Here is a 19498-nt window from a genome sequence, read left to right on the forward strand (position 1 = left end):
AAGGGTTACCGACCCGTATTCTAAGCGCTACTAAAAAAACAGCGAATAGTTTGGAGCACATTTACCGTAGCAACGTGCTACGGTAGTGCTCGAAAGGACAAAATATTGTCTATACTGCATGGGAGTTTTTTGGCGAGTTGCTGTCATAGCTACCAAAATGAACCAAAGTTTAGTTTACGTGACACACAATATTGTTCTGGTACACCTACACCATGGTTGCTATGTCAGCGGCTCGCCAAAACGTGCCTCGTTATAACGATTGCCCTCAACAAAATTCACTCAACTTTAGTGATGCCGATTATAAAAGACCTAACTCAGGCGTGACGATTATAATGAAATTAGTAACTCCACGGAGTCCAATGATAAAACAGGTAACTGCTGCGTATGAGCATAGATGATAATTGTTTTATTAGTCAATTTTGTGGGGTTTTTGCCAAATCTTACGTGGGATTCTTATGGGAACTTCATGGGATTCGTAAATCTTTTACGGGGGAATCCTCAAAGAATTTCCCCACATTACGACCTTGTGCATCCGACTTTTTGAATGCAGGAGTTATTTTATTACATTTATGCATTTTTATTCATTCGTACAGCAGAGATTGAGAATCATCATGTACGACGACTTGTTTCACACGAAGCTTTTTCTAGCACGAACGATCCTATCGAAATATAGACAGCCGACATATGAAAACGGCACGGCATCCATGGGACTTACTAATCTTCAAACGCCTGTTATCGAGTTAAGTCTCCTTGTTACGAAGCTTCGAAGATTTGTCAATTTTCAGTTTATAGTTTATAATATTCCTTGTTACTGCGATATGAATTTTGGGTGCACAATTCAATTAAGAATTTGATCTAGAAAATTTGTCGAATAATCAACAGTTTATTTTTGGTCGTACAAGTTGTGACACGGATTTTTGATGCACTCGGCAACCCGCAGAAGTTACAAAGTACCTCGTTCGCTATAATTCGGCGAACCGCGATGATAGCTTTAACATTTATAAGGTTTTGTTGGGCACGTGGCGTAATCAAGACGCCTCTCAATCTTCACCGCTGTTAATTTTTGGCTGCCCACGACAGTATCACGGGGTGGGGAAGGGGTCATGTTTCGGAGAGACAGGAAGAACACTCGTTGACGCAACACAATTAAACAAAATAAAACCAAAACATTGATATATTCAGTGGAATAATATTGATACAAAAAAAAAGGAACAAAAGGGTCCCAATATGTAATGTACAAATTGCAACGAATTTCGAAACTAAATTCGATACTCGCGAGACAAGATCAAAATGCAAGCTAACAAAAGAGAAAATTATTGATGACAAAGCTTACAACTAAATCCGCTAACCAATAACAAGAATGATAATACTTAACGCGTCAATCGTGGTCCACGAAAAAGGATATTAAATGAATATCCCATTCGAAACGTCGTAAGCAATTCCGTAATCAATTATTTCAAACATTAACGTTTCTCGACAGCGATACGTGATCTATCCTTGATAGGTGACACTGCAAAAATACGCTAATGTGACTCAACCCCGTAGAGCGGAATTAGGCTGTACGTAATTAGCAATGAATTTGCCTTGATTTGAAACCGTGACTCTTTCTTCTCTATTTTTCTCGAAATCCGATTGCGAGAATACAGTTAGCGCTTGACGGTTCGCAACAACACCAAAAAGCTCCTCACATTTTCTCATTTAATTCCATTCGTTTCGTAACTCGATCCAATGACGTCATCCACAACTTTTTTTCTCACAATCTCTACATCCAATTATCCCACCAAAAACCAAAGACTATCTATCTCATGAAATCACCAGAACAAGGGTGAGACGTCGAAAATTCGAAACATAAGCGCTGTTAATCGCAAGACTGTCCGATTCTTATTGGTTGTCGGTTCCGACATTCTTAAAATCTAGCGTATTGCAATTGTCGCAGAATGCTCGTTGGCCGATGAATTTGTCGATGTACCATCCCTCGACATTGGCGTGGTGGTGTCTTCGCGATGCGTCGATGACTAAGCGGCGGGAATCTCATCCACCTTCGTGTCCCTCGCGGCAGAGCTTACGGTCATGTAGTAGTCCCGCTCTTACCGATCGAGCAAACTCACCCTTTCTTCTTTCCATATTAAATTCAAAAAACCGATCAGAAAGGGTTAAAATTTCGACGGTGCATCGCTCTTTTGTAGCGGGATTCAGGAAAGTTACTCATATCCCGTATATCTTGAAAAAAACATGTGGTTATTTGACACGTGTTACTATTCCCACATTTCCCGCATTTCAAAGGCCAGAAAGTACGTAGCTGAGATACTTTTCACAATTTCGGAAAAAATGAGAAGTAAAGTGAGCCATTGTCAGACTGTTTTCATGCAATCTTGAGGCTGCTGGACGAAATTTTGGAATTGCAATAATTTTCTAAATAAAATGCTCTGACGATCAGCTGGGCGCACGGCTTAGCTTTTTTTTGGGTGCTCGGTCGGTAGGGGTAGGAGTACTGCATGACCTTCAAGTTGGCGCTTCCTCCATAGCCTCACGCCAGTCATCAACGATGTCTCATCAGCTCGGTCAGCTCGGTCAGCTCGCGTCTGTAGCTACGCACGTAGTGGACGTCCTCGTCTTTCAAAATACTCGCCACGTCCCCGTCCGGTGATTTAACTAAAGTCGCCACCGATTTTACGACTGGTGCTGCAGAAGCTCGAAAACGAAAAAAATTAACAAAAACTCTGAAACAAACGATATATCCACAATTTAAAATTTCTGAAAACTGACTTTAGATTCGTAATTAGAATCAGAGATCCCCAAACCCTAAAGACCAAGTTTTTGTGCAGAATTATTCAATGTCTATTTTTTGTCCACCATATTTGATTAACTCTTATGAGTTTCCTATACCTAAACTCACAGTTGTAATTAGAGAGCCCTAAAACCCCTGAGAGCAAATTTTTGGGCAGAATTATGTAATTTTGATTTTTGGTCCGCCATATTGAATCCGCCATTTTGTATTTTTTTAAAACTGACCTCAGATTCGTAATCAGCGACCCCGAAAACCCTGGGAACAAAGTTTTTTCGCCAACGAACGTTTTTTCAATGATTTCATTCGCCATTTTTGCTTTTCAAAATTTTCATAATTTTCGAAATTCAAACACTGAATCAAGGTTATATCCAAAGTTGAACCCAAGATATAAAAATTAGCTCGAGAAATCAAGCAAGAAACCATTTTTTGATTTTTACGTAAAATTTCACGCTTTTCGAGCCGCTGTTTTGAAAATAATTGATAAAAAAAAATTCCAAACCAATGTGTTTTTAAAGTAGAGATAAAAATTCCACGATTTTTGCAGAAAAGAGTCTGATTTGAGTATCATGAAGGTTCGATTTAAATAGTTTTTCAATAAAGCTACACCGAAATTTTGCTGTTTTTTTTTTTTAAGTGAAAATTTTCCATAGAAAATCTGATTTTCATGGCTTCTAACCTCGATATTCTGAAAGAGCACCCTTGAAAATAGTCGGGTACCAATTTTTATTAAAATCCCATTATCCTAGCGTTGTTGGCAATCAGTCAAACATGACTACATGAAAAGTGTCATTTCGGGCGTTAATGGGTTAACATATTATTCCTTAGCCTTGTCAGCTTCATGTGATTTTCTTACCAGAATATCTAAGACGTTATCATCGCTTCTGTGCCTTCCACCAACCACTTTTCTATTTCCCAGTTCCTATATGCAATAGCCACCTGCAGCACTGATGTCCCCGAATCATCTTTCGCTTTGACGTCGCAGCCCTGCTCGTCCACCAGCCATTTCAGCATCTCCAAGTTTCCACGCTCAGCTGCGACGTGCTGCAGTGTTCTCCCCGAATCATCTTTCGCTTTGACGTCGCAGCCTCGATCTTCAATCAACCACTTCAGCATTTCCAAATTGTCATTTTCAGCGGCTACGTACTGCAATGTTATCCCCGATTTAGTTTTCGCTTTGACGTCGCAGCCTCGATCTTCAATTAACCACTTCAGCATTTCCAAATTGTCATTTTTAGCGGCTACGTACTGCAATGTTATCCCCGATTTAGTTTTCGCTTTGACGTCGCAGCCCTTTGCGTCCAACCACTTCAGCATTTCCAAATTGTCATTTTTAGCGGCTACGTACTGCAATGTTATCCCCGATTTAGTTTTCGCTTTGACGTCGCAGCCTCGATCTTCAATTAACCACTTCAGCATTTCCAAATTGTCATTTTTAGCGGCTACGTACTGCAATGTTATCCCCGATTTAGTTTTCGCTTTGACGTCGCAGCCTCGATCTTCAATTAACCACTTCAGCATTTCCAAATTGTCATTTTTAGCGGCTACGTACTGCAATGTTATCCCCGATTTAGTTTTCGCTTTGACGTCGCAGCCCTTTTTGTCCAACCACTTCAGCATTTCCAAATTGTCATTTTCAGCGGCTACGGACTGCAATGTTATCCCCAATTTAGTTTTCGCTTTGACGTCGCAGCCCTTTTCGTCCAACCACTTCATCATTTTCAAATCGTCATTTATAGCGGCTACGTACGGCAATGTTTTCCCCAAATCAGTTTCCGCTTTGACGTCGCAGCGCTTCTCGTCCACCAGCCACTTCATCATTTCCAAATTCTTATTGTGAGCGGTTATGTACTGCAAGGTTATCCCCGATACAGTTTTCGCTTTGACGTCGCAGCCCTTTTTGTCCAACCACTTCAGCATTTCCAAATTGTTATTTTTAGCGGCTACGTACGGCAATGTTATCCCCAATTTAGATTCCGCTTTGACGTCGCAGCCCTGCTCGTCCACCAGAAACTCCGTCATTCGCAAATTCTCATTGTGAGCGGTTATGTACTGCAATATTATAAATGAATCAGTTTCCTCTTTGACGTCGCAGCCCTTTTTGTCCAACCACTTCAGCATTTCCAAATTGTTATTTTCAGCGGCTACGTACTGCAATGTTATCCCCGACTTAGTTTTCGCTTTGACGTCGCAGCCCTTTTCGTCCAACCACTTCAGCATTTCCAAATTGTTATTTTCAGCGGCTACGTACTGCAATGTTATCCCCGACTTAGTTTTCGCTTTGACGTCGCAGCCCTTTTCGTCCAACCACTTCAGCATTTCCAAATCGTTATTTTTAGCGGCTACGTACTGCAATGTTATCCCCGATTTAGTTTCCGCTTTGACGTCGCAGCCCTTTTTGTCCAACCACTTCAGCATTTCCAAATTGTTATTTTTAGCGGCTACGTACTGCAATGTTATCCCCGACTTAGTTTTCGCTTTGACGTCGCAGCCCTTTTCGTCCAACCACTTCAGCATTTCCAAATCGTTATTTTTAGCGGCTACGTACTGCAATGTTATCCCCGATTTAGTTTCCGCTTTGACGTCGCAGCCCTTTTTGTCCAACCACTTCAGCATTTCCAAATTGTTATTTTTAGCGGCTACGTACTGCAATGTTATCCCCGACTTAGTTTTCGCTTTGACGTCGCAGCCCTTTTCGTCCAACCACTTCAGCATTTCCAAATTGTTATTTTCAGCGGCTACGTACTGCAATGTTATCCCCGATTTAGTTTCCGCTTTGACGTCGCAGCCCTTTTTGTCCAACCACTTCAGCATTTCCAAATTATTATTTTCAGCGGCTACGTACTGCAATGTTATTTCCGAATCATCTTCAACTTCGGGATCGCAGCCCTGCTCTTCCACCAGCCACTCTCTCATTGACAAATTCTCGTTGTGAGCGGTTATGTACTGCAATGTTATCCATGAACCAGTTTTCGCTTCGACGTCGCATTCCTTCTCGTCCACCAGCCACTTTAGCATTTCCAAATTGTCATTTATAGCGGCTACGTACTGCAATGTTATCCCCAACTTAGTTTTCGCTTCGACGTCGCATTTCTTCTCGTCCACCAGCCACTTTAGCATTTCCAAATTGTCATTTTTAGCGGCTACGTACTGCAATGTTTCCCCCGACTTAGTTTTCGCTTTGACGTCGCATTTCTTCTTGTCCACCAGCCATTTCAGCATCTCCAAGTTTTTACACTTAGCTGCCGCGTGCTGCAATGTTATTCCCGAATCATCTTCAACTTTGGCATCGCACTTCTGCACATCAATTAGCCATTTCAGCATCTCCAAGTTTCCACTCTCAGCTGCCATGTGCTGCAATGTTTTCCCCTCACAACTTTGAGCTGTTACATCAGCATCTTGCTGACCTGCCAGTAATTTCAAAATCATCAATTGCCCACTTAGAGCAGCTCTGTGCATTGGTGTATTTCCGTCACGATCAGTAGCATTAACGTCAGCTTTTTGCTTCAGCAACCATTCAACAACTTCCAAGATGTTTGCATCTGATGAATTCGGATATGTTTTATAACGATTTTTCTGAATCACCATGTGCATCAGAGTTTCCTCATTTTCTGGATTCCTGAGCTTATTGTTAATCCATTCCTGTGAATTTGAAACATTTTTCACAAGTCGAGTAAAAAAGAATTTCATGAGCTTATAGTTACTTTCATTCACAGCGGTCTGAAAAATGTTGAAGCTGGTTTCGTCATCTACGATGTCGATCTTTTTTACCTCCCATGGAAGAGGATCAGGTGTCGAGTTTACTGGCGGTTCGGATAACAGATCGTTCAGAAAGGCGCGAACTACGTAGTATCGTGACTCCTGGAGAATTTCAAGTAAAATGAACGGTTCTAACTGCCTGGTTGAATCGTTCTCTTCAGATATTCCGAGGTGTTGAAATAAGTAGCTCGCTACGAAGTATTCCATGAAAGTTCGATGGATAAAATGAGCTCTCCGGTTGATTAAATCTGTCACGATACCAGTTCGCCGTAAACCTCTACTTATCTTGGCGATCAATTCTGTCACGTTCTCAATTTCGTTCCGAGACAAATTCAAAGTAGGTGAATGTTCTTCTACGAATAACGTGTACATAGCTAATCGTCGATGTTTCTGAAGAAATGTTGTCTTCGAATCCTCAATATGTTCTTTTGTTCCAGGCTTGCTTAGGTCGTATTTATTCTTTTCTTGATAATATATTTCGAACTTTTTGTCAACGAACATTCGATAGAGATCAGCTATTTTGACATCATCTGACACATTCGGCTCCACTGAAACCATATCGTCACTATCTCGAAAGAATACTTCGGCAATCATACGCGTTTGCAGAGGAACACCAGCGAATTCGTTCAGACCATCAGATCGAATTGCAGTTGCAAATTTATTCAACACAGCTTCAGCACGTATTCTCAGCTGCGTTTCGGGGGCTAGACCACCAAATTTTCTGTAAAATCCGACCAGGAAATTGATTTGATCTTCCTGAGAAAACGGTTTCAAGACGTGAGAAAATGTTTGAAGCGTATTTTCTAACAAACTCTGCCTGTGAGGTCTGGTGGTAACGACCAACTTCGCTGCGTTATATCCTTTAATCGCTTGCAGTACGGCTATCACCGTACCATCGTAGTCCGGACTTATTTCATCGAATCCGTCGAACAACAAGGCCACGCCACCCCGTTTTGTGATCAATTCTTTCAAAATTACCCTTTCCAATTCAGCATTAAGATTTAGTAAATGGTTGATGAGAAACTCGACCGCGCTTTCGTTATATCCTTTATTGACATTTCTTGATATTTTTTTCGTATTCAAAACATGTGTACAATTGTTTAAATTAATTCGGACCACCCACATTTTAGGATTTTTCTCTTGTATTCTCTTCGCGAAATGAGTTAGGATCGTTGTTTTTCCCATGCCCGCGGTATCGGAAACAATTACGGGCCCCGCATCCTGAGAAGACAGTTCATCAACCAACGCATCAAGGGTTGTTGTTTTACACACGTCGTATTTGCAGTCATGAGGAAATTTTTCCCTAGTGTCTCTGTGGTCCACTAGAGTAGTAATACTACCTTTTGATCGTACCCATGATAATTCCTTCTCTCTGGCGATAAGCCAATGAACGTTATGGTTCGGATATGTGTTACACAGCTTTTCGAAATGTTCCTTCTCTTCACCACGGTTCAATTTGACGAATCCGGGAACTTGCCGTTCCGAGGAATCAATTTCCTGAAAACGTTTTGTTTTTCCACTCATTTCTAGGTATCGTAAGTTATTCTGGTCGGCGTGGCTGACAGCGTAGATATCGGATGTGTTTAACGACTCAAGATCGGTGGCCTTGATGATAACTCGTCGATGGAATGTACGATCGATAAAATAATTTTTGATTAAATCCAAAGTCTCCAAGGGTGAGCCTATTTTTATATTATCTCCGTTAATGATCAGCTTCTCTAACGTCCTTGAGTCTATCGCGTTCCTGAAGTTTTTTAAATCATTCGAATCTATGTTCTCTAGTGCACGGATTCGGAATAATTCTGCAAAACTCATGCTTTTTTCTTGACCTTGCAAACTAACGATCGGTTTATCCAATAATTTTTTCTGTGACTCATCCGTAAGATCGTTAAAATTTAATTTACAGGGAATCTGACTACAGTTTCTCAAAACTAACTCCTTTTTTGTAATAAAAATCAGTTTTTTATTTTCACACCCGTCATTCATCATTATTTTATGTAAATCGTCATACAATTTACTCAATGCCTGATATTCCTGGTCATTGGACCGTTCAGATACAACAACCAGACAAATATATTGGTCCTGCATTCCAAATGTATCGATTACATGTTTTCTGGTATTGGGTAACAACATATAGTTGAAATGAATGATCATACTGTCATATTTGTTTCCAAGCCTGGGTGCTTTCTTGATCGTTTGGTATACTTCGATAGCCGCTGTAGTTGTCCCCTCGGTTGCAACAAAATTCAAGGCTCTGTTCTCGTTGCACAATTTTTCTGGAGCTAAATAGGCCGTCAATTCCCGATTTTCCTCTCTGAAATTAATCCCGTAATTCTCCAGTTTCTCCTGGTGCACAAAGCGCAACCCTGACGCCACGATTTTGTTCTTGGTTTTATTCAGGAATTCAAGTCCACTTGTGTTTGTTAAAGATGATCCTTCTTTTTGCAAAAACCACTTTCGCATGTCCCGTTCAACCATTCCGATAAAAATATCGGCATGACCGAAATGTGATATACAATCGCCCACCTCCTTCTCCAATATGTCGCCAAGTTCAGTATAGTTCGGCTGTTTTACCGCAAGAATTAGTTTGTCAAGGAAACCGGGGATTTCTTCGTCGTTGTCGTGACTCTTGGGAAACGTGCTCATCGAAAGTATTTCCTCTTCCAAAAGAGAGTCCGAAATGAAACTGGCGGAGAATGTGATAGACTTACTTCTTATCTTGTTCCATACTTTTTCTGGGTAGCCGTAGTCTTTCTGTAATCCCATTTGAAGTAAGAACTGAGAATAAAATTTATTGCGGAAATTTTCCGCCCCATCGGACAAATCTTTTCCTTCAATGAAATCGTCGGAAATTCTTTCCTCGCTCACATTAATAACTTCCCTTGTCAGAGCAATGCGATATTTTTTAATAATTGCATTTTCATTGGATAATTTCTCCGAATTAAGAACTTTTTTAACCAATATTTGCGCTAAGTAATACGCTTCCGATGCTAAATTTTCATAAACTTTTGACGGGCCTATGTTGCTAAATCTGTATCGTTTGCTTTTTATTTCATTAGTTTCGGGATGAAGAAACTCGTCAAATTGGTTATCCGCAATGAGTTCGATCTCTTGTAACTCAAAATTTTTCTTGACCAAATCGATGTTTGTGTAAATAATGACATCTTTCAATTCGCCTTTATTAAATATGGGATCCTTCTTTATCTCACAGTAGGAGTCAAAGAACTTTTTCAATGCAAAGGGATTCAATGCAAAGTGAGGGGTTGTATCGAGAAGATTCGCGACATTGATTTTCCGGGACTCATTCTGGCTATGTTTTACTTGAACGAATCGGTATACCTTCACGTCGGTATCAGCGTTGGGTTTATAACTGAGCACCAAATCGTCAAAACTTCTTGCGGCTTCCATTTCAGTTTGTAAGGAAAAGTTGAGATTTTGTCGTATTCCTCGTACCATAAAAAGCGTCAATACTCTCAGCTGATATTCAAAGCCCACCAGTCGCCTTTGTCCTCCCCTTACGGCGGACGTACCGCGTAACGAATCTCGCGTTGCAGAATTCTTGTCATTGTTTTTGTCCATCTTTGAAATTTCTTACTTTGTTACAATGGCAATGGCACTTTATGGTTGTCAAAACATGACACCTTCAGGCAGCTCGTTCGTCAATAATTATCCTTAAAAAAAATAATGATCAATCAATTAATAAGCCTTGGTCACAGCGGAGAAAACATTTGTTGGAACTGTGAGCATGGTTCGATTCTGACTGATTACGATTTACTTGTCGGAAATGAATATATTTCACAAATGTTACCTTTCAACAGTTGTTCTTTCGCTGATACGCGTATTTCTCCGACGATAAAGTTTTCCTGCCTGTTATCACTTCTGATGATTCTCCGGCACGGCATAAGCGGGATGGTCGATTCTGATGGAGAAAAAATTCAAGATTTTTCCTCAACATCTAGCATTGGTCGCGATAAACTCGTAGAAAATATATCTTACGTACGATTCATAAAAAAAAAAAAAAAAAAATTCTTGTGGTGGCAAAAGGGGGGGAGTTCGGCTGATTAAGGAATCGAAAATACCTTAATCGTCTAGGACTTTTGGCAAAGTTCGGTAAAAACCCAGACGGTAAAATTTCATCGATTAAACAATCATGCGAATAAGATTGAACAATCGTTGAAATGTGTTTAAACCTCAAGTGAATCCACCGCTTAAACGACATCATTGGTAAATTCAAACGTAACTTTATTATATCAGTAGCTGAGCACAATTCATTCTCATAATTTCTGTCTTTCTATTTGTTTTCGGAGTCTCGCTGTCAGTTTGACCGTGCACGGAGTCTTAATAAACTTTAAAGAAAGCAAACAAACCGATGGTACTTCTAGATATTGCATTCTACAACAAAGGCCCTAGGGGTAAAAGCATAGTGAATTTGCCCTTGAAAGATATGAGCACGATACTGGGAGGATTCTTAGGTACTAATAAGGTCATAAGATCCTGAAAGTTTCAGATCTCTAACCCAATTGGTTATTGAGAAAAAGCAAAATGTATGAAAATCGGAAAAAATGAATATTCTCAGGAATGCGTGAATCGATTGATTTGAATTTTTGATATGTTTTGGGGGCTGATGGTAGCTTTGAGGAGAAAAAATATAAACTATATCGGTTAATAAGAACCTCAAAAATAATGGCACTTTTGTTTCAATTTTGATTTTTCATTATGATGCGATTCTGTTACAATTACGAAATCATTTTTTTCGAATTTCTCATCCATTTTTCTACGAGTATACGAACTTTTAAGATCTTAAAAAAAGGTACGCCATATCACAAAAAAATAAAAATCATTTTTCATGCAAATATTTACTTTATTTATGTATTTCAAGCTTGAATCTTTATTTTCCTCGCTAACATATATTTTTGTAATTCATTTGAAATTGTCATTTCTAAATGAAGAATTGAATCATTAAATATGAATGAAAATAAACGAAAATATGATAAACATTTCACACTTATAACATAAGAAACAGATTTTAGTTCGTAAATTATAAATAAATAACAACAAATGTTTGAAAGACATATCTTTAATATATAAAAAAAAAATGATATGTCTTATTTTATCAGTCTTCATCACTATCATCTTCAATCACAGGTGAAACATTGTCCGTATCAAATAATTTGCTTAGTGTTTCAGCAGGCCTCAGAATCTTTGTCAAATATCTTCCGTGTGACAAATAATAAACAATAGCAGCAACGTGAGAGCAACATCCAATTGTTCTAAGACCATTTGCACACTCACAACTATGCCTCAATATACTTTTGGGACCAATAGCTTTTTTTTTATACTCAATGAAACATCTATAAACCTTCTTATTGATATGACGGGATTGAACTTGAGCTTTGAGTATGTTTGACTGGTCTTTTACGTATTGAATAGTAAGATTACCTGTTTCATCAAGCATTTCTGCTAAATACGACACAGCCTGCTTCAATTGGTAGGAACCCGTAAAAAAAATTCGCAGATCTCTTTTAGTCATTTCTGGAAAATCTTCTAGAACTTCAGATGAAATCGTTTGAAACGGCAGTTTTTTACGTTGCCAGCCATTTTGTTGAACTTGGTTAGCTAACGTATTTTCTACGTTATTTTGTGATTTCTTTGTCTCAACGACTTCATCCAAAAACTCTGAGTCGGAAGTAAGACGCTTACTGTACGTATTATGTAGAAATGAGGCAATTTTGAAAAAACTTCCAATTCTGGGAAGCATTTTGCTGTCAATTCTTTGATCGAGTGAATGATATTTTTGTTTTAACATCCCATGAGTTGCTTCTACGGGCCAACGAATTTTAGTAACATATATCTTGAAGCGTTGGACTCAGCTGTTGTTAATTGAAATATTATAATCATATGCCACGACTTATAGCGGCAATTTTAAAAATATTTTCAAATATCATCGCGAATTAAATCAGAGTTGATTATATTTATCGTTGAATATTACGACAAAAGTTTTTTTTCCTAAATATCTTTAATATAATTATTCAATATTTATGAACATACTTATGTTAGCGAGGAAAATAAAGATTCAAGCTTGAAATACATAAATAAAGTAAATATTTGCATGAAAAATGATTTTTATTTTTTTGTGATATGGCGTACCTTTTTTTAAGATCTTAAAAGTTCGTATACTCGTAGAAAAATGGATGAGGAATTCGAAAAAAATGATTTCGTAATTGTACCAGAATCGCATCATAATGAAAAATCAAAATTGAAACAAAAGTGCCATTATTTTTGAGGTTCTTATTAACCGATATAGTTTATATTTTTTCTCCTCAAAGCTACCATCAGCCCCCAAAACATATCAAAAATTCAAATCAATCGATTCACGCATTCCTGAGAATATTCATTTTTTCCGATTTTCATACATTTTGCTTTTTCTCAATAACCAATTGGGTTAGAGATCTGAAACTTTCAGGATCTTATGACCTTATTAGTACCTAAGAATCCTCCCAGTATCGTGCTCATATCTTTCAAGGGCAAATTCACTATGCTTATACCCCTAGGGCCTTTTTTTGGTAGTCTGATCCTGGTATCCTTGAAAATAAGTTTGTCTTTTCGTTTAACGGAATATTTCTTATAATAGAGTAATAACCGGTTTCAAGTTGAATTCGTTTGTTAGATTTTCGTTTCTGTTCTTTTGAAGTCAATAATGTGGCCATAGTTGAGTCGGAAATGAAGTCCTACGTATATAACTCAGGAATATCATTCGCCTTCATTCCCCTGTTACATAATATACTATGTTACGTGAAACCCGGATAGGCTAGCCAGACTGGAATCTCAAAAAAGTGAAGCGTATTTTACTCCAATCAATGCGAACAGAATCGATCACAGTTTTGATGCGAGACGATAAATACGCGTAAAGCTCTTCAATCGTCGCTGTGAAATTACAAACAGCCCGCTTCATATGCGCCTGAGAAACAGAATTAGCAGAAATACATACCACGTCAAATTCCCCTGCCTCTGTCGTACGTTTGGAAATGAACGCCACTCGGTTCAGCGAGTCCGGTAAACTGTCAATTTGTTCGATCGGCGATCCGTTGTCACGTGCGTTCTCAAAAAAAATCACGTGGCGATGATACTTCTTATACGCGAAAAACGTCGTTCAATCAATAATTCCGATACATAGATTTTTCCAAATTCAATCAAACTCAATCAAGTATCTTGCTCAGCATGAAAACGAGAAGTTGTAGCCGTCACGAGAACAAGTCTGACAATGAGAGAGAATGAAAGAGAAGGCTACGTTCGCTCGAATACATTATTGCGATAAGTCCACCACCCCTCTCTTTCTTGCGGTACGACTCGTCCAGATTTCATCCGACAATGAAACAGAAGTCTGCGAGGCGCCGCGTTTTTTCCAATGAGGCAAACTCGTGGGTTCTCACCACAAACGCGAGAAAGAAAGATAACAAAGAGAACGATAACAAATCGTCATGAAATATAACGTAGAGAATTTAAATCATTCAACTTTATAGATTTGAGGAATAATTTGATGTTCTGGCATTTTACGCACTAGGAAATTACACTGAAATGAATATCGTTTTAATTAGAATTTGCGCGTATGATTAGAATTACGCGATAATATTTAAAACACTAATATATGTTGATAATTGTCAGCCGCGCTTTCGGTCCTGGTAATAAATTTTCTCAAACAGATGTAAAAGACCACGTATCTCTTTCTTAAATAAGATCGACGAATAGCGCTGTCTTCTCGTTTTTCAAAAATAATAACAATTATCAGGTATTTATGCGATAACGAGTATTTGGGAACCTCACTTTAACTACTCAAATATACTTTTCACAAAAATTAAGGGAACAACAAAATTTTCGCAATTTTTTGGTGATATTCAACAGGCTGTATTTCAGTGAAAAATGGTCGTGCAAGAAATAAAAAAACAAAGCTTTTGAAGCTTGAAGACTCTAGTTTTTGAATATTTTGGTTAAAAATTTTTCGAAGCACTATTAGCCATGCAATCCTTGGATAAGGCACAAAGGAAAAATTTTCAAAATTTTTTCACATTTTTTTTTTCGCTCTACGGGCATGGAAAAATTTTTCCGAGCTAAACCAATGCATAGGTCGCATAGCCTGTTTATTCAGCTTCAAGATGCTTTTATTTAAACCTCGATACGACCATTTGTCTTCGAGATATCGAATTTTGAATGTCAGAGGATCCTTTTTCACTCAACTGCCGATATCTCTGGAACTACTGGTCGCACAGCGAGCCGAAGGGCAGTTTCTTTTTCTGCAGAAAATTTCCTACAAAAATCTGTCATCGTTGATGTCTAAAAAAATTTTTTTCCACCTGTAGCGTTAACGTGAAAACAGAGCAAAAAAATGCCATTTTGCCTTTTTTGGATAATCGACTGTATCTTCGTCAATATTGGGGGGATAGCTTAGGTTAGAAGAAAATTTTACAGCCTAATGTACCCCAACGGTCCCCCTGAATCGGTAGATCGATCGGTTCAGCGGTTTTCCTGGACCGATTGATTAAAATTTTGACAAAATTAAGAGAACAAGGTTCCGCAACAACAAACAAACAAAACCTTGTTCCCTTGATTTTTTTAAAAATTTTTTTAAAAAATTCGATATCTCGAAGACAAATGGTCGTATCGAGGTTTGAAAAAAAGCATCTTGAAGCTGAATAAACAGGCTATGCGACCTATGCATTGGTTCAGCTCGGAAAAATTTTTCCATGCCCGTAGAGCGAAAAAAAAATGTAACAAATTTTAAAAATTTTTTCTTCGTGCTTTTTTCCAAGGATTGCATGGCTAATAGTGCTTCGAAAAATTTTTAACTAAAAAATTCAAAAACTAGAGTCTTCAAGCTTCGAAAGCTTTGTTTTTTTATTTCTTGCATGACCATTTTTCACTGAAATACAGCCTGTTGAAAATCACCAAAAAATTGCGAAAATTTTGTTGTTCCCTTAATTTTTGCGAGAAGTGTATAATACTTCTTTAATTCCTTGTAGTCTTCAAATTGAAATCATTATTCCATGCAAGATCCTTGAATTCAAATCATTATATACGCCAACTACAGTTTTATTTCTGTTCACGCGACAACGTCACCTTCCTGTTTAGCGGGAAGCGGTTATTATCGCAGTAAAAGATAACATAATCACGGTTTCAAATGCACGATGGTCTGACTTTTGTGTCCGCAATTCGTTCTCTTCTAAAATTTCAATGAGAAAAAAATTTGATAAATGGAAAATTCCGTGTGACGGTACAAGTGTGAATCGATGCGAATTTTCGATTCTGAGGCAGTTCTCCGTAATCAAATCGTAGATTGATTCTTATGTTGGTGAGTAAATGTACGCCGCTTGATTCAAACGCATTTGGTGTAAAATAATATTGTACGTAAGCGCGTAAATAACGATAACATCACAGACAGTACAAAATCATTGTTGGTTTTTCTTCTGTCACGTGTTGTATGTGAACAGTTTTAAAACTTTGAATCTGACCAACGCAAGACAATTGAAATATTCATTTACCTTTTGTAAAAGCCGTTCTTTATTGGCAATCGATACAGCAATATGTACTGCAGGTTTCTCACTAACCCCTGGTGGCAGACAAATTACACCGGTCAACACGATTTTTGGATTTGGTTTCCGTTTGTGAAATTTTGGTTTCTCCTACGTTAAAAATAAGGGAGAAAATTATTTTTCTGATCAAAGTTTGCTTTCGTTGAAACGACATCAATTTTTTGAATTTTCAAGAAAAATGACTGATTTTTATATTTTTTTTGTAATTGTATTTTAAATTACGACCAGAAAAGTTTTTGCGGAACATCAAAGTCTTTATTATTCAAGAATTGTGATAAATAATTATAATATGCAATTTGCAATCGGGATAATCAAAGTGCTACCATCTATTGCTCATAAAATGAATAAAAATCTTCACAACGTACTTATCGACGTAAATCAGACAAAAGCAAACTTTACAAACTGAAAATGAAAATTCAAGTGTTTTTTAATGTTTAGAATGAGAATCTAAGCATGAGAACACAAACCCAAAGTAAAAAAAAATTTTTGTTGACCGGTGTTATTAAAAATTTTAATCGGGTACTGTTACCTTCTTACGCGAATACTTTGAAATGCGTAGAGTGTTTCGTACACAATAATTAGCAGAAACTAATGATCTTAGAGTTCGCAAATTGGTGCAGTCGTGTGGTCACCAATCTAAAAATGTGTCATCAACGCTGCAGCGCTGACGAGCAGCCGCTCGTGCGCGTCTCCGTTTCCTAGTCTCTGAGACAAAATCTCTACTTAATAAGATGTAAATGGAAAAAAAAATTTTTTAAAGAAAATAATTTTGTTTTACTAAAATTCAAAAATTTAGATTCTGGAAAAATCAAAAAACACAGTTTCAAAAATTTTAGGATCTCTTAAGATTGGTTCAAGGTGGTATACAAAAAAATTTGAATCAAATATTTATTGTCGAGCGTCAATTTTGAGAACTTTTAAAAATTCAAAATTTCACAAATTTGAGATTTTTCAAAATTTTTTTTCGAGAATTTTTTCTTTCACAGCCTCAAGTATCCCCTTTGAAATTAACTATTGATCATTTCTTAATTTGCAATAGTTTTCAAGATAACTAAAATATAAGTTTAAACACAGGAAAAATTGTGAAATTTTGAGTTCTTCGTATCTTATGAAAAAAATTTTTTGCATTTTTTCTCCTTCGGCAGAACTTCGTTATAGGATAAAAGAAAACTTCTGAACAAAATTCAGCCAAATCGAAGGGGGTCGATTCCAACCATTGGTCGATTTCACATGGAATGATCTATAGGTAAATTGCAACAAAGAAAAAAATAGAATGATTCGACTGAAAATGCACCGTTGCGATGCGTTGTGTTACAATTGTTACAGTTACGCCACCTGACAGGAAGAGTCCCAGGGAAATACCCATAACCCAAGACATGCAAACTCACCAACGTTGCCGAGTAATGAAGAGTTTACTCGGATGTCTCTGCTTAATTCTGTAAAAAAACAAAAAAGGAAACTCGAATTAATTTAGCAAACTGGACTTTTAGTTCAAAACTTATTTACTACTGTTGTCTACTTCCATATTCAACTTTTCACGGTCAGTTTTTTGCTGTCGCAGCGTCGCAGCTACCGCGGCATTTTACTACCCGTGAAAATGTACCCTCATCGAGCGCGTGGCTCGCGTGCAAGTCTCAACAATGGTCTAAACCGATTGGAGGAGTTGAGCGAGTTGCGCGCAACGCAGTCAATTGTTTACCGAATTGCCGTTGCACGCGGGATCAGGCGTAAATTTGAATTCTCCGACGACTTTCGGGCAAATAAAACACGAGTAAAAATAAATGAAAATGAGGGGGGAAAAATGTAAAGCTTGTCCCTTCTTAATTTGAGATATCAGAGCGATCTTTAAAATAGACTTTTTGGAATTTCGACCCAGATACCTCCCATATCCGTTCCAAATACATAAGTATATAAAAGTCTTTCAAAAACACAATTATCTCTTTCTCATCCCTAAAATCTCGCGCGGGGAGGGCAGATTACGTCATTTAAAATACGTGCGTTATCAATTTAATTTCAGCATATTTCAGTATATTTTGTCGGGGAATCAAATATTTTCAAAAAATCCCTCACCATGTGATGTAAGTGAGTATTGATTCTACTGTTTGATAAACACATGAACATCGGTTATGAAGCACTCCATGTTAGAGGTTAACATGATGTTCAATATTTTCGTAGAAATTGGAAAGTTAAACTAGATCGTCAATTCTTTGTTATGAACTACGACATTGTCGATTATCGTGCAGAACTTATCCACAAATGGTATACACAAATTCAAGATAAATAAACAATGCAATCGTACCTTCGATACTTTCAATCAGATGATCTCGTTGCGGTCACTAGTTTTTCCCACCTATAATCACTGCCACGTCACTTTATATACACTGTTTGTCGTCACAGTAAAACTACACTTTTTAAATTATGCACCACACTTTCAATATTTCGATATAAACAACGCGACACTCAACTGCGTAGCTTCCCGTACGCTCGTCGTGTGCGAATGAAGTCAGAAACTCGTGCTCCAATTTCTGCTGGTTCAAATTGCGCATGCGCGTACTCGGATTACTCCGTTTCCTCATCTAGCACGTGTTATACGTAAATTTGAATCTCACAAACTGGACCGTGCATTAAATGTCTGTTTTACGCAGACAAATGATTTATACATATGGAGGATTCCACGTCAAATCGAATGAAGAACTCTGAACACTTTTGATGTTTTCACCCTTTTACTCACTTGAAGTTCGTATTGAAAGTATCAAATCTGAATTTTTTCAGATTTTTCTGACTAAGCATGTTCTTACCACAGCTAGTCGAAACTTCAGCTTTCGACGATTTTTCACCTTTTCAAGTCAACATAGCTCGAAATTCAGATGACACAAGGGAAATGTTCTTGTACAAAAGTTTCGTATATTTTCATGAAATTTCTAAAAATAATTTGTGCCATTTTTTGTAACCTGTTTAAGTATAGTTTTGATGAAAAAACTTTGATAACCTTCTGTAACAAAATAGCGCTCTAATCGAATTAGCCGAAATTTTTACGAAGCATGTCTTTTACAATACCAAAGATTGTTTATAAGTTTCGTAGTGGGCGGAAAAGTATTTCAAAAGTTACGAGTAACAGTTTGCATGGAACTGTGAAATTTATCATGCGTACGTAGTATTACATACTATAATGTGGCGGAATGAATGGTGAAAGTTATAATGTCGGTAGTACGATCCGTAAATAATATTGTCCGGCAGTACGGAACTCACGTATCATGTCAGGAATCGTAATAAATGATAGACTGAAGTATACTCCTCAAGAAAAAGTTGTCAACCGAGGTTATAAACAACACGCGTAACAATTGACGATCGCGTTCGAATACGCAGCAGT

At 37.8% G+C, this 19498-nt stretch overlaps 2 protein-coding genes across 5 annotated transcripts in view; one reads left to right on the forward strand and one right to left on the reverse strand.

The window, feature by feature from the left end:
* LOC124182430 (COP9 signalosome complex subunit 2) overlaps positions 1–19498 on the forward strand; it is a 31609-nt gene that overhangs the window by 621 nt on the left and 11490 nt on the right. The window lies entirely within an intron of this gene.
* On the reverse strand, positions 32–19059 carry LOC124182408. Of its 3 annotated transcripts, XM_046569642.1 has the most exons (7): positions 18428–19059; positions 17517–17564; positions 13533–13643; positions 10353–10463; positions 6147–10215; positions 3642–3836; positions 32–2720 (listed from the first exon to the last, which is right to left on the reverse strand). In XM_046569642.1, exons 5-6 carry the CDS (start codon positions 10121–10123, stop codon positions 3650–3652), a joined length of 4164 nt encoding a protein of 1387 aa, XP_046425598.1. In that variant the 5' UTR covers positions 10124–10215; positions 10353–10463; positions 13533–13643; positions 17517–17564; positions 18428–19059; the 3' UTR covers positions 32–2720; positions 3642–3649. The 3 variants fall into 3 exon arrangements, with proteins under 3 accessions (XP_046425598.1, XP_046425600.1, XP_046425599.1); XM_046569644.1 differs by lacking the exon at positions 13533–13643; XM_046569643.1 differs by lacking the exons at positions 17517–17564; positions 18428–19059 and adding an exon at positions 16078–16108.

This window comes from Neodiprion fabricii, chromosome 5 (assembly GCF_021155785.1).
Source record: "Neodiprion fabricii isolate iyNeoFabr1 chromosome 5, iyNeoFabr1.1, whole genome shotgun sequence".
NCBI lineage: Eukaryota > Metazoa > Arthropoda > Insecta > Hymenoptera > Diprionidae > Neodiprion > Neodiprion fabricii.